This window comes from Ictidomys tridecemlineatus, chromosome 1 (assembly GCF_052094955.1).
Source record: "Ictidomys tridecemlineatus isolate mIctTri1 chromosome 1, mIctTri1.hap1, whole genome shotgun sequence".
NCBI lineage: Eukaryota > Metazoa > Chordata > Mammalia > Rodentia > Sciuridae > Ictidomys > Ictidomys tridecemlineatus.
This window is the reverse complement of record NC_135477.1, coordinates 70,314,091-70,330,971: the sequence shown is the minus strand read 5'-3', so window position 1 is coordinate 70,330,971 and position 16,881 is coordinate 70,314,091. Positions and strand designations below refer to the sequence as shown.

Sequence of the window (16,881 nt, the reverse complement as noted above, 5' to 3'; positions counted from 1 at the left end):
CTTGTAGAAATGATTATGATATGTCATTGTTAATGAAATTAGCTGTAAAATGTTCACTTGAGTAAAGTAGGAAACTGCAAAACACCGCCCTCCCAGGGTTATTGTGAAGATTAGTTGAGATTATATTTAGAACAAATAAAGGGCTAAATAATAAAAATAACTGTTTTTAGTGTTGAGGAAGAGGGAAAATATCTGTGATGGAAGTCAATCTTATCAAAATTTAACATTGATATGCTAAGTACTTTCCTATTTATTTTCATTGACTAATTCTGAGTTATGTGGAGAAATAGGCTTTGAATAATGTCAGCTAAAGCTCAATGAATTCCCAGAACATTTCTGTTCTTCCCCTGAATTGAAAGTTTTGTCTAATACAAAATATACAGTGAGTTGTTAATATGAAGATTCCTAGTTATAATTTGAAAATATAATCTCTAAAAATTCCTGACAGAGAATATAGTATTGCAGAGTTAATCATAGTAGGTACTTACATTATATATATATATTGATTTATTTCAGTTTTTATGATGAATTATTAGCCCATGGCATTTTGAAGCCTCTGACCTCTGCTATTGAAGGAATGGTGATAAAAGAAGGAGACTGTAACTTTGTGGCACCTCAAGGAATTTCTTCAATTATTAAGCATTACTTGAAAGAATCAGGTAGGAATTTGATCTTCTCTGCTTTCTTTTAGAATTAGCATTTTAAAATAAAAGCTACATGTACAATTAAATGTTGATACCATTCAGAAAATTATAAAAAGTATATACTCTTATATTTACCACTCAGCTAGTATTTCTTGTCCCAAAGTAATCACTGGTGACAGTTTTCAGTGTATATTTTCAGACAAATGTTTGTGCTTTCAATCTATTGAGCTGTATGACTATGGTTATTTAGAGTTAGTATATGTTTATATTTGTTTATTTAATATATATATGTATACACACACACACACACAAAAGGAGTTATTTTACATAAACTATTCTGTACCTTGTTTGATTCATACTATGGTCTCTTTTCATTTTAGCAAATTCAATGTGCTGTGTTTTCTTTAATGAATATCCATATTATATGGTACATATCTCCCATAATTTATTTAACAATTAACTTCTGTTAAATAATTAGGCTGTTTTCAGGTGGGAGATTGTTTTGGTTTTTGGTTTTACAAACATTGGTGTATGTGTAACCTTGATATAGCTTTGAAAGCATATTTACAATAATATATGATGAAGGAGACCAAAATACTAATTATTGTAGAAATAGTTTAGGAAGCAAAACAAATTTTCAGCCTGTACTTTTCCTTCATGATCTTAAATTGGGTAATTAGCTAAATTATTATTTGTCAAAAAAACCTTATTTTGTTTAGAGAAACAAGTTTCAAATTTTAACAAAACAGCTATGTCAAGCACTGTTTTCTTTTTAAATTTAAGTTGTACTACATATTCTTGTTAAGGAATATCTCCTCAACAGTGAATGAGAATGTCTGTTTTCCCCACATCTGGGTATAATGGAAATTTAAATTTTGCCAACATTATAGGCTTAAAAATGGTATCTCTTTGTAGTTTTGACTTGTTATTTCCCTAGTTATGTGAGTATATTCACCTTTTGTTTTGTCAACCATATCTTTTTCTGTAAATGTTCTATGCCTAATCTTTGCCCATTTTCTATTAGAATTTTCATTTGTTCCTTACATACTTTATTAGTGGTTTTGAAAATGGGTTTTTAAAAAAGAAAATAGAACTTTCCTTGGAAAATAAATGATTTGTTTTTCTAAACAAAATAAGCTTTCTTGACATATCATAATTCAGTTAATTATCCAATTCAGGGTGACTAAGGAAAGGTATAAGCTGAAAATTTGTTTTTCTTCATCATTACTTATTGAAAACCCTAAAAATCCCTGAACAATATAACAAGTATTTATACAATATTTACAATATATTTGGCATTGTAAGTATCTAGACATGACTTAAAGTATTCAGAAGTATGTGAATAAGTAGTGTGCATGAGAGGTCAGTGACATTGGATATGCAACAGAAGAAAATAATAAATACCATTTTGTGTTAGTCCATTTTCTATCCAAGACTCAGACTGTGGTGGTTTATTATTTAAAGTTGTCCAGAAAAATGGAACTAATAGGATATACTGTTGGATCTCCATATCTGTAAAATAGATTCTGTATTCATGAATTCAATCAACCTCAGATCAAAAATACTGAAAAAAATTGCAGAAAGTTCCAAAGGCAAAGCTAGAATTTGCTACACACTAAATACTATGTCGAATCCATGAGAATTAAGTGATGTGTAGTCAGTCATATCGTGTAATAGTCTCCTGTCATTTCATAGATCCTTATTCTCTCTCTAGCAGTAATTGAGCATTGTTCATGTTGTGTTTTACCCATGTACTATGTAGTTAGACCCAGGAGGGTTGCATCTGTAGGGAACATGCACAGACTTTTTTCCTTGACATTATTCCCTAAACAATATAACAAGTATTTACATAACATTTACAATGTATTTGGTATTGTAAGAATCTATAGATGATTTAAAGTATTCAGAAATATGTGAATAGGTAATATACAAGTACTATGCCTTTTTATATAAGACACTTGAGCATCTGTGGACTGTGTTGACTTGGTCATGGAACCAATCCTAAGCAGATATAGAGGGATGACTCTGTGTGTGTATACTCTGTGTGTGTGTGTGTGTGTACATATATATACTGAAAGAGAGAGAGAGATTTATTATATGAAATTGGCTCACATGATTATGGAGGCTGGAAAGTCCCAAGATTAGATGGGTAAGTCAGCAAGCAAGACAATAGAAGAACTAATGATATAGTTCCAGTCTGAAGACTGGCAGGCTTAAGACTCAAGCCAGTGCTTCAGTTCTAGGCTGAAGGCAGGGAAAAAACAAAAAGTCTATGACCTAGTTCCAAGGCTATCAGGCAAGAAGAATTCTCTTTTACCTGGGGAGGGGTGAAGATTTTTGTCCTATTTAGCCCTTCAACTGATGAAATGAGGCTCACCCACATTAGGGAGGACAATGTGCTTTACTCCGAATTTAAACCTGATACTTGAAAACACTCACAGAAAACAAAAACAAACAAAGAAAGAACAAAAACCACTGGCAGAAACACCCACCAAATATCTGGGCACTCCATAACCCAGTCAAGTTGACACATCAAATTAACCATTGCAATTAATGACATCATTTTACATATTGTAGAATGTCACCATCAGCTTTATGTTGTGGCACCATATAACTTTTAAAAATTTCATTTCCATCATGATTTTTCCTTGATCCATTTTATATATATATATATACACATATATATATGTATATATATATATATATATATTCATTGAAATCCTGAAGTACTTAGTAACTGCATTATATATACATGCACATATACATATGTACATCCTTTCATTCAGTAAGCATTTATTGAGTGCTTAAAATGCCAGACATGTTTAGGTACCAGTGGTAGAAGAGCTAAAGTTGTATGCTTACCAGACCTTAAACTGTACTACAGAATAGAAGACACAGAGACAAACTTACATAAATACAGTTATCTCATACTAGACAAAGCCGCCAAAAACATATATTGAAGAAAAGATAGCTTCTTCAACAAATGGTGCTGGAAAATCTGGAAATCCATCTGCAGCAAAATTAAATTAAACTGCTATCTCTCACCATGCACAAAACTCAACTCAAAGTGGAAAAAAGACCTAGGAATTAGACCAGAGACTCTGCACCTAATAGAAGAAAAAGTAGGCTCAAATCTTCATCATGTTGGATTAGGTTCTGACTTCCTTAACCAGACTCCTAAATCACAAGAAATAAAATCATCAAGAATCAATAAATGGGATAAATTCAAACTAAAAAACTTCTCAGCAAAGGAAATATTCAATAATGTGAAGAGAGAGCCTACTGAGTGGAAGAACATCTTTACTACAAATACATCAGACAGAGCACTAATTTCCAGGATATATAAGGAGCTCAAAAAACTTAACACCCCCCCCCACACACACACAAACACACAATAAAACAAAACCAAACAAAAAACCAACAAAACCAAAATAAGAAAACAAATAACCCAATCAATAAAGTGGGCCAAGGAACTGGACATTTCTCAGAAGAAGATATACAGTCAATCAACAAATATATGATAAAATGTTCAACATTTCTAGTAATTAGAGAAATGTAAATCAAAACAAAACTACTCTAAGATTTCATCTCACTCCAGTCAGAATGTCAGTTATCAAGAAAACAAGCAACAATAAGTGTTGGTGAGGATGTGGGGGGAAATGTACACTCATACATTGCTGGTGGCACTGCAAATTGGTGCAACCACTCTGGAAAGCAGTATGGAGATTCCTTAGAAAACTTGGAGTGGAACCACCATTTGACCCAGCTATCCCACTCCTTCATCTATACCCAAAAGGCTTAAAATCAGCATACTATAGTGATTGCAGGCACATCAATGTTTATAGTAGCTCCATTCACAATAGCTAAACTGTGGAGCCACCCAAGATGCCCTTCAATAGATGAACATGTAAAGAAACTCTTGCAGCCACCAGTGGGGCCAATCTAGCAGGATCCAGCAAGGGGCTAAGAGGGATAAGAAAAATAAGACTCATGCACTTAGATTTTGTAGATAACAGCTGGGGTCAGGTGGAGCACTGCTCTCTGATGAAGAAACAAGTCTGAAGAATTCTGCCAGCAATCTTTATATGTATATGTATATATATACATATACATATATATAATTAATCAGATTAAAGACTATGCAAGCATTATTCTTTGTATTCATGAAAGTTACAGAATTAGCAACATTATGCAGTTTATTCTGTAGTTATATTCTACAGTTACAATGTGCAATGTTAAGAGATTTGTGCAACTTTCAAGAAAGTCAGTTGTTTGAAGTTCCTGTTATGCGGACAGGTTCAGGAGCTGGTGTAACATTGGGGTTGTTAGCAAAAGAATTCCTTTATTCCCAGTAGCTGTGTGCCTGAGATCAAGATCAAGGCTGATAAGACTTTAGCACAGAGCCTCCTCATGTAGGACACTGCCATAGCAACTAGGCATCCTGCACCTTTGCACAGGAAACTTTCCCAGCCACCAAGCATGAAACAGCCATGAAGTCATTAGAGTCCCCAATCTCAGATACTGCTCTGATAAGTGGATGCTGATCCATAATTGGTGGGGGTGGGGGGAGGGTTGTGTGTGAAGAATGGAGGAAATTTGGACAAAGAAGAGGGAAAGGGAGAGGGCATGGGCGGCAGGAAAGATGGTGGAATGAGATGGACATCATTATCCTAGTTACATGTATGATTGCACATGTGGTGCACAATTCTTTGTAGCTAACACAGAATGTAACAGTATCTTGTACATGATAGGCACAGTGATACATCCACATGGTAGGCATCATATACAACCAAAGAAATGTGCTCCATTTGTGTACAATGAATTGGAATGAATTCTGCTGCCTTGTATAACTAATTAGAACAAATTCAAAATATAAAAAAAAATAAAGTCCTATCCTTATAGAGCTGATTTCCTGGTAGAAGAACACTTCTTAAATACTTTGTACCTAGTTCCCTATTTCATTAGATTTTTAGGGAGAATATATGTTTATCTTCCAGTTTTGCTTTGGAAACTTTTGGGAGAAGAGATTTTTTTGTGTGCTAGGATTAAATCCAGGGGCCCTCTACCACTAAGCCACATTCCAAGCCATTTTATTTTTTATTTTGAGACAGGGTCTTGCTAAGTTGCCCAGGCTGGCCTCCAACTTGTGATCCTCCTGTCTCAGCCTCCCAAGTAGCTAGCGTTACAGGTGTGCAGAATTCTTTGTAGCTCACACAGAATGTAGCAGTACATGGTAAGCACAGTGATACAGATTATTAATATGGATAATTTATGTAATTAGCATACATATTAGGTTAATGTATATTAGATGACTGTCAGTTCTCATTTAACCAATTTTTATAAAAATCTATTTATATTTTCAGTTTGTATAATACAACCCCTTGGGGTTATCATTATATAAAATGTTACTATTTATTTCAAAAAGTAATTCTTTAATAAAGAAGTATATACTCCTGATAGAAAATGTGGTCACTTTATTTATTTATCTTTGTACCGGGATTGAACCCAGGGGTGTTTAACCAACAAGCCACATCCCCAGTCCTTTTTATTTTTTATTTTGAGACAGGGCCTCATTAAGTTGCTGTGGCTGATCTCAAACTTGCAATTCTCCTGCGTTAGTCTCCCAAGTTGCTGGGATGACAGGTATATACTGCTCTGGGATAGAACATTTGGTCATTTTAACTGAGGAGTAGTTAATGAGGGAGAAGGTAGTAAGAGATGAAGCATAGGAGTAAGACAAGGCTAGGTGTAAAAGACTTTGTAAGCAATGTTAAAGATTGTACACTTTAAGTGCAGTAGAAAGCCATTCACCAGTTTTATGCCTCTTTCCTAGAAACTTCAAGCCTAATAGCTTGGAAGGAAAACTTCCTTGTTAATAAGAGCAGCTATACCTTTTCCCCTACCTCTTGGTAAATCCTACTTTTAGAGTGGTTTTGACAGATGTTTACCCTGTGGTTCTCACACTTCAACATGCATTGTAGATAACCAGGCTGGGTAGATTGTTAAACATAGAATGCTGGACCTAATCCCTTGATTTCTGATTTGGAATTGTTGGGCCAGGGTCTGAGAATGTGCATTTCTAGTTCCTAGGTATGGCTAGTGCTGCTGGTCTTAGGGAACCACTAGCATAAACCTTGCAGAACATCTTGTGGCTACTAGGATTCATTTTCAAGACACTCAGCTGGGGCATGGAGAATTTTCTAGGCCAGAGAACTTTAATAAATAAATAAAGCATCACTCTGGGTTGAGTAATGGAGATGGGGAATGAAAGTTGAAAGCACTGATTATTTGCACCTTCCCCAAGTAGCTGCCTTGAAAAAATTCTCAGGCAAGTTGAAGAACAGTTCACAAGCCTTGCTTTAATCTTTGCACAGAATGATGCTCACTGCCTAAAATAGACATTGACCCCTTGACCTAGTTAACACCATGTTCCCAATGTGACTTGAACAAATTTAAGTGCTTACTATAGGTATCATTATTCAAGCAACATGGAAAAGGTATTGGAGATCTGACATGAAGGAGCCTAGAATATTACTGGATAGATGATACTCAGGATGATTAAGACACAGCTAAAGCATGCAGATATCTTGAATCAATGTCAAGAATGAGTGGTAAAGGCAGTGATGGTTGAAGGACATCAGAGATAGGAAGGATCCCACTGAATAATTTACAGAGTGGCTACATGATACTTTTTTTAAAAAATATTTCTCATTCCATCTTCATTTCTTTGTTATCTATACATGAGGCTAAATAAAATTGGATTTGTTTTTAAATCAAAGTTTTTCTAAATTCCAGAATTTGAGATATTAGCATAGTAAGCAGACTTAATGACTTAACAATACTTTCTTTCAGTTTATAGTTCTTATTACATTCTTTTAAGCAAATATTGAGTAAATATTTAGTCTGTGTCAAGTACTATGCTATGCATAGAAACAAGCATTTGTGGTTCATGAAACTTGGAATTCAAAAGATAAGACTATATAAAACAATAATTAGGGAAATAGTTATTAAAATGCTTTTGTGATAAATGCTAAGAATGGAAATGTGATGAGAGCGTACTCAATGTTTTTCCTGTTTCTAATTCATATATATATATATATATATATATATATATATATATGTAGTTGTAGTTGGACACAATATCTTTATTTTATTTATTTACTTTAATGTGGTGCTGAGGATCAAACCCAGTACCTCACACATGCTAGGTGAGTGTTCTACCACTGAGTCACAACCCCAGCCTTCTGATTCTTCTTAATCGAGGAAAGTGATCTATTGATGAGGACTTGCATTTCTCCTACAGAGACCTTAATCAGGTCGTTCAAAAAGTAATATTAATTCCATTGATAGAAATTATTATTTTTCTTGCTATTACTAGTGAGAACTAATTACTAACACCTTTACTGAAATGTATATATACTTAGTTTGCAAAGATGATGAGCTTTAGAGTTAGCTAGATATACTTCTAAATTATGGCATAATATTTCTTAATCTGTTTCCCCATCTGAAATAATTTGATATAGTGTGCATGAAGCACTTGGCATATAGTAGATAATGAAAGATAGCTATGCTTACTACTACTACTCCTATTTTTGTTTTACTACTACTGTCATTGCTGTTATTACTTGTAATAGTGTTTTTTAAAATCCAGACACTTATTGTAAGGATGTCAAAAAGGAAAAATTGCCACTAAGAAACTAAGTAAAGAAAGAGAACAGTGGGGACTATAGCAGACAAGTTTGAGCATATTTTTTCACCAGAATGGATACAATTTACCACTATTCACTTGTCCCTCATTCATATGGAAAATTCTGAGAATGTGAACACAATTTATATTTTGGAGCAGGTGCAGAAGTCTACTTTAGACAGTGTGTGACCCAGATCAACCTGAGAAATGACAAGTGGGAAGTCTTCAGGGAAATAGGCTCCCCTGAGCAGTTTGATCTTGTTGTCCTCACCATGCCAATTCCTCAGATTCTGCAGCTTCAAGGTGACATTGTGAACTGTGAGTCTGCTTTGCTTTTTACCTACTCAGGGATTGGGATTTCTTCAGTAGAGTGTGAATTTGCTCTAATTCTCTTAGTGAAGTATGCATTATAGATTTTATTGATTTCATGTCTTAAAAACTGCTTATGGCCTAGTTTGTGATATTAGGCCTGCCAAAGTGAAACCCATTTAATTGTTTTTAAATTAGTTAAAACTTGAGCTTTTTTCTTATTATCGTAGCCTTTAATAAGGCAGCATTGTTGATGGATGTGCAGTGCTGTTGCCTAAAAGAGTAATTTCTTTGTATGCATACTGGAGAAAAGGAGGTTTTTTCTTTTTAATATATATCAGTTCTTACTTGAGTTGTCTCATTTCCTGTATTTTTGCTCTTTAGGTTGCCCTCTAAGTATTTACTCCTGTTTGAGCAAATAGCCTAGCTTCATTGTGAAAGAGGCACAAAGAAGGGATGGTTTGGAGGATGGGGGTGGGGAGTAAATGATGCCAAAGGAGCTAAAATTATGTTAAAAGAACCAAAATTATAATGAACTAAAATCCAAAAGAAATTTATCTGTCTAAATAAGGAAAGAAAAAAGCATTCTCTTGCTAAAAATAACAAAGTTATATTTTAAGGAGGAATATGATGACTAGATGAGTAGAATGACTAGATGAGTAGAATACCATTTCTTATTTATCAAGTCTGATGTCACTATTTCATAAAAATGAATCAGTTTTTATGTAGAAAGAAAGCATGAAACCATTGTAGATCATTTTTAATGAGTCCAATTTTTAAATTTATCAACCTGAGAAATGACAAGTGGGAAGTCTCCAAAGAATGAGGCCCTTCTTGATTCTTGTCCTCATGATGCCAGTTCTTGGTATCCGTAGGGGGCATGACTTTTTAAGTTTCAAATTTCAGTGGATTGGTACAGAGTAAGGGACTGTACAAAGTTACTCTCTAAGAAAGCTGGAATGTGTGAAAAAGTGGCAAGGAAACTAATGTGGAATGACATTATCACCACATTCTATTTCTTTACGTCAGCTAAGTCTGATTTTACCATCTACCTCCTCAAATGATCAACCTTAGTTTAATTCCAACACAAAAAGAACATGATGTGAGTCCTCCATTTTCAAATAAGGTTGTGTTCATGAATTAACCTTTTCAAGTTTCAGAATCCCTTCATTTGAACCTGGTAAAATTGTTACATATGGTGATAATAGTTAATGAGTTATCATTAAATTTGATTTCATAATCAAATTTTGTAGTGCCATCAGTAGGCTCTAATAATTCTTAGTATTTATTTCTAATCACCTACTGGGGAATATTATTGAGTACAGAGAATTATTACTCAGTAATTTAATATGCATTAGAATTTGCAAATTAAGGTAGGGTATTGCTAAAAGTCACTCTCCAATTATGTACTGTGTGTTTATAGGCTTTATATGTTTTATATGTATATATGATTTGTATGTTTCAGAAATATTATGAAGTAAGATTTTTTTATTTGACAATATTTTGCTTTGTTAATATTTAGGTAATTAAAAACAGTGTTTAAATAGTGACAATTACTAGATTGATCTGTAAAAAAAACATGATTTTATAGGTTGAAATGGTGATAAATCGACAATTTCATGTGATCCAACCAAAAATGCTATACATTGATAGAAAGGTTGAAGAAAAATAATGATTAAAGCCAGTAATTAGTAACATAGACCTGAAGGCTTTTTACAATTATGAAGACTACTTATGCACTTCTCTTTGGATATGTTATTTCTAATTACAGTACTATTCAGAGTTTTCATGAAGTATAACACTTTAATATCCCAATCTTTTGTCTTTATCTTTTAAATTTATGTTACTTTTATCCTTTATAAGTCTTTGAATGTTTCAATTGGCTTAGCAATATTCACTTTAGATATTAACCTTTGTTTATTTTTTTTCAGTACAAAATGTGTGGTGGCAGGAGTGTATGTTAGGTTTTATTGCTGGGTATGGTGGCCCATGCTTGTAATCCCAGTGATTCTGGAGGCTGAAGCAGGAGGATCACAAGTTTGAGGCCAGCCTTAGCAATTTAGCAAGGCCCTAAGCAACTTATCAAGACCCTGTCTCAAAATAAAAAGTAAAAAGGGCTGGGATGTGGCTTAATGGTTAAGCACTCTTGGGTTCAATCCCCAGTAAAAAAAAAAAAAAAAAAAAAAAAAAAAAAAAAAAAAAAAGAAAGAAAGAAAGAAAGAAAAAGAAAAGAAAGAAAGAAAGAAAAAGAAAAACTGTGTATTGAGGTCTGACTTCTTGTCCTTTCCCCAAATAGACTTTAGTCTACAAATAGCAAATTGAGAAATATCCTTTACATGCAAATGCCTTTTCTAGCTGACAACTGTTATCCATTTTCAAGGTTAGGATTGGGGAGTTGGATACTCAAAGTTTTCTACACTGTTCCTCAGAGTATCTGGTACACTGTTGCCAGAAACTTCTAAATCCACAGACATCACTTTCCTACTAAGACTGGGCACTAGTGAGATGGTGACAGCAGGAAGCTTGCCAGCACCCAAAATAGAAATTATAATATATGTGTAAAATGTAGGATTCCTTGTACATATTGTAAGTCCAGAGGTAAAGAGGAGAGTATCTGCAAAAGGTGTGTGTGTGTGTGTGTGTGTGTGTGTGTGTGTGTGTGTGTGTGTATTTATGTGTGTGTATGCTAGGGGGCTGGGGTTCTTAAAACTGATGTTCCTGTGCTAAGTGCTGAGAGAGAGGTTTCAGGTATAGAAACTAAAGGAACAGAGGTATTAAGTAGGGTATGGAGGATATATTTCTTTAAGTAGGTACACTTGCTCAGTTAACTCTTGTTTTATCAGGCCAGTTCTAGCTAATAATGTTCATTTTTAACATAGAATACTCAGGGTTAGAAGAGGCCTTAGAGAGCATCTAGTCTCATGTTTTATCCATTATATGAGTCCTTTTTAAAAAAATCACTATATTAAGATATGATTGACTTGTGAAAATACATACGTATTTAATGGATACAACTTGTTAAGTTTGGAAATAAGTATCACTGAAGTCATCTCCACAGTCTACATCATAACCATTTCCATCACCTCTAAAAGTTTGCTCTACCCTCTTTGTTTACTATTTTTAAATTTTGCAAAAAGTTCTACTCTATTAGCAAAATTTTAAATATACAATACAGTTTTATTAACTATAACCACTATGTTATGCATGTAATCGCTAAGATTTATTTCTCTTACATAACTAAATTTTGTGCATTTTAGCTAAAGCCCCATGTTTTCCTATCCCCTAAGTCCCTATAATGAGCACTATAGAAAAAAGTCTACTCTCTTTTTAATTCATACAACTTTTTCTTGTAGCATTGGGATTGAACCCAGGGCCTTTGCACATGCTAGGTAAACGTAGTACCACAAAGTTATGGCCCTAGATTCTCTCTTTATTGAGACATCTGTGAGGAATTAATGTCTACCTTTCAGGTTTTTTTTTCTTTTTGAGAAACTTAAATTTGTTCTTGTTTGATTATTATGCAACATTTTAAGTGGCTTTTGAAAGATATTCACTTCCAAAACCATATATTGCCATCTAGTGGGTCAATTATATATTACAATTACCCCTAGAATCCTTAGACCAGAGAGGACTATGATTGGAACATAGGATAAAAAACACTGTGACTACCACAAAACCACATATCACTGGGAAATAAATTTAGCCCCATGAGAACTAGCTTGCCCAAATGGGCATGATTGATTAGTGACAGAAATAAGGTGATATATGACACACTTTTTTGTACAGAGTCTTTGGTTTTTGTACAAAGTCTTCTGTTTTTCCTCTCATTCTCTTTCCAAATTATATGTACTCTTTAGAATAAAAAAAAACATGTCTTACATGAAAGAATTTATTTTTGATACTAGTGTGGCTCGTATTTTTTGTTATATCTTCCTCTATTTTTTTTAATGGAAGGAACAGAACAGTTTTATTTTTTCTTCTTTGGCAATTTTTAACAATTATTGATTACATTTATTACACTTAGAGAATAGGAGAACTTCATGCACCATAAAGTGAACCCTGATTTATATATAAATATATATATATATGTATATATATATATATATATAATATATAATGGTTCTATAATTCTACTATTCTCTCCATATTAATATTACAGAGATTATCTTTAGTTAATCCTCAAAGCCACACAGGCATCATCATCTCCTTTTTGAAGTCACAACAGAGATGTGAGCTCAGTAGTGTGGCTCTAGAGCCTGTAGTCCTAACTGCTGCTGTTCATGGCTGTCCAGTACTTACTGTATATTAGACTCTCCCATTACCGATTGCTCGCTTAGTGTCCTACTCATTCTTGATGAAAGCAACAGCTAAAAATAAAATAAAATAAAAATGTAAGGGCACTTTCATGAAGATTTTTACTCCTAAGATTTAGATAGGGTTCAGGAATTTCTATCTTTGACAAGAACCCTATAGGATACCCCTACCCTAATCTACCCGCCACCCTTTGGCCTGTTTGGGATATTCTGTTTGTTCATATTATTCACCACATTTTACTGTAATTCTTATTTTTCAGTTAGTGTCTTCCAAGTAAATCATAAAATCCATGCGGGAAAAGGTTCTATATAACTCTCTAGCCCCACCTAGCATCAAGCACGATATCACACACAGACCCACAAACTACTAGTGGTTGTTCAATCCATTCCTGTAGGATAGCTGTCTTATTTCACAACTTCATGATGGGTTCCTAGGGTCAGAGAGTTTTAGAGTGTTTTGATCCCTGTTTGGTACCTTATTCATGGTGAAGCTAAAAGAGTAAACCTTGGATGGATCATAGAGTTTTAGAACTTGTAGGAAATTTGGGGCTCATAGCTTCCCATCCACTCTGATTTTGGAGATGTAAAGTGAAACTAAGTCTTTTTTCATATATCTATGGGTCATTTAGATTTCCTCTTGTGAATTCTCCAGTTAGCTCCTATGCTTTCTTTTCTAGTGGGATATTTGTTTTGGGAGAGTATTTCACATATGATGTTACAAATATTCCCCAGACTATCATTTGTCTTTTTTTTTTTTTTTTGGCCAGAGGCAGTACCAGGGATTGAATTCAGCAACATTTGATCACTGAGCCACATCCCAGCCCTATTGTGTATTTTATTTAGAGACAGGGTCTCACTGAGTTGTTTAGCACCTCACTTTTGCTGAGGCTGGCTTTGAACTCGCAATCCTCCTGCCTCAGCCTCCTGAGCTACTGGGATTACAGGCATGCTCCGTGGTGCCTGGCTTCTCTTTTGTTTTTGTTTATTATGTTATTTGCTATAATAATTTCTTTGGATTTTTATTTGGTCACATGTCTCTTTTATAGTTGCTATGTTTCCAATCATTTTTTAATATTTACTTTTTAATTTTAGGTGAACACAATATCTTTATTTTACATTTATGTGGTACTGAGAATCGAATCCAGTGCCTCACGCATGCTAGGCGAGCACGCTACTACTTGAGCCACAACCCCAGCCCTAGGTTTCCAATCTTGCTAAGAACTCTCTCACTCTAAAATCATATATTTTAGATTAATATAAATTATATAAATCAATTCTTAATTATATTATAATAATTTTAGTTTCTATACTATACAGTTAAATCTTTACTCCTCCTGGAATACATGTTTATGTAATGAGATAAGTTCCCAACTTTGTCTTTTCCCTAGAGGGATACACATTAATCACCACTATTTATTTAATGACATTCTTTTTCCTACTAAATTGAAGTTCTTTATCTACCTTGTGTAAATTTCCATGTAGACTTGTATCTATTTTCTGTATGTCTATTCCATTTATTTATTCCAAAGTCATACCTTCATTGTTTCCTTTATAGTCACTTTGTGGCTGTAATTCATTTTTAGGAGTCATATATATATATATATATATATATATATGGTATAGACCTGGGACAACTTTATTTATTTCTCAAACATCCCTATGTTGAACTCCATTTTCTAGAGAAAATCACTTAATAACATATTAGTCATTGAAACAACTTTTTAGTCTTTTTTGGTTCTTAAAAGTCTCACTTTGGTTTTAAAATAAATATTCACTTGTGTTTATACTTAAAATTTATTCTGAATCTAGAACTCATTCTCTCTACCCCCAGTTCCACCTAGATCTGTCTGTGGTGCCAGGGGCTTGTGGCAGAGTGGATCAGATTTGTTTTCATGTGCATGCCCTTCAATCTCTCCTTAAGGTGGCCTTAGCCTCAGTGTAGTTTCATATCCCTTTGGATATTCTTCATATATCCATTGGGCAGTAAGGCTCAGAGTAATAAGGGCAATTCTGACTGGTCATTTCTCAGAACCCCTTGAGGGCAGTTGACTAGCACCTATTCTTAGAGACTTCTTAACCTTCAAGTGTGGGATGGGATCATTATTGCATTTCCCATCCCACCCCCCAGCTTTACAGAGAGCGGGGATAACAGGGAGGAGTAGTGTTGGAAAAAGTTTTAATTTCTGGAAGATAATAATTTCCTCACCATATCTTTATTGATATATCATAACTTAATAAATAAACCTCCCTGTCAAGGAAGTTTACTTATTGACCTTGTCTGTCCCACTTTAGGTCCACACTCAGTTCAAAATCACTTCTGCAATGTTTTCCTGACCCCCAAGACCATGCTGTTTCTCCCATAACATGTTATCCTAATTTTCTGTGCCTCATGTTTGTTTTTAACACATCATAATTGTGATTAAGCAGTGGTTTAATCAGTTGTATAATGTGTTTCTCTCCTGGTGGAATATGAAGTACTTGAAGATAGGAACTCACTCTGACTCACCCGTTCTTGTTTCCCAGGACTCCCTTATGGTGCCTCACATACCGCACGCCTTCGGTCTGTTGTTAATGAATGAATTAACAAAATAGACTCTGAAATTGCATTTTGAAAACATTCGGAGGAAAGAGATCTTAGCAAAACCTTGGAAGTAGAAATGTCTGTTTTAAAATATTAGGGACTGAAAATAGATTGGCTTGGCCAGACAAGGTGTTGTGGTGAGAAGTTTTAGGAGATAAAACTAGATATAGATTTGAGGCAAACTGTGGTGAGCCTGGAACAAACAACAGGAGTCTTAGTTCATCAGACATACTGAATTTATCTTTCGAACCTGGCTGGATATATTTAATGATAACTACCTAATGGTATTGAAAGAAAGAAATCACTTGTCAAACTTGGGGAGATGTTGCTCAAAAGGCTTTTAACCTTAACAAGAACTCTCTCTCGTACCTGACACACAAGATAGCAGCAAGCTGTACTAAAAAATGTATGATCTCTGACCTTATTATGGATTGTAAAATACAGTGATAAAATATTTCAAATTGCTTTTCTACAACTTGTAGAATCTCCTATGGTCATTGATGGAAGATGAGTACGAAATATTTTTACTAAAATAAGTTTAAATATTTGATTTTTCTTTGTCATTTTGCTGAGAAGATCTTGATTCAAAACATAGGGGGAAAAAGTTGTTTATTCACTGAGTAAAATGGTTCATTCCTTTTTTCAGCAGACTTTCTCCATAGGAGAGAGGATAATTCCGTTTCTAAAGTTCTTTCAACATGAGTTGCTGGGTTAGGCTGCCTGCAAACTTATGTATTAAGATCTCAATTTTAGAAAATCCTTTGTTACCATCATTTATTAAGTCTTGATCTTAATAAATGGTCCTACTTATTCTGGTTGGTCCTACTTAATTTTCGTTTCTTTAAATGCCCAAGAGGCAGCCCAAGTTTATCTTTGCCTGTCTTCCACCCTCCACAACACCAACCCCTGGGCCTAGCATGACAGAGGGAGTCTCTCTAATTAAGGATCCCTCTGGAGAACAAATTAGTTTTGTTGGGAAAAAAAGATGAGGATAACTGGGAGATGATGATATTTTCAACATCAAACATCATTTGTTTTTCATAACCACCTTATAAAAAATATTATTTTCCTCATTCTATAGAAAAGCAAAGTGAATCTCAGAAAAATTAGGTTTACTTGCCTAAAGTCACATAACTGTTGAGAGATAGAGCCAGTAGTGGAATCCAAACCTCCAGTCTTTAGTAATTGGTTTAGTGTATTTTTAACTTTTTATATAGCACTAATGTGTTTGAACTTCCCATTGTTGATATGAGTGCATCAGTGATACAAATTGATTAACATTCTTGCTCTTATGTACATGCTCTCAGGAGATGCATGATATTTTAAAGTAGGCCACCAGGATACTCC

General features: G+C 34.2%; 1 protein-coding gene across 8 annotated transcripts in view; it reads left to right on the top strand.

Annotated features, from left to right (window-relative positions):
* Nucleotides 1-16,881, top strand: part of Rnls (renalase, FAD dependent amine oxidase) — a 387,611-nt gene that overhangs the window by 4,656 nt on the left and 366,074 nt on the right. For 7 of the 8 annotated variants that reach the window (XR_013436085.1, XR_005728657.2, XR_013436078.1 and 4 more), the window contains exons 3-4: nt 517-659; nt 8,491-8,649. Coding sequence is in view for 4 of the 8 variants with exons in the window: in XM_040273777.2 (XP_040129711.1) it covers nt 517-659; nt 8,491-8,649 (302 nt within the window). In the remaining 4 variants the exon portion in view is untranslated. The remainder of the gene's footprint in view (nt 1-516; nt 660-8,490; nt 8,650-16,881) is intronic. The other variant, XR_013436093.1, reaches the window with a different exon arrangement.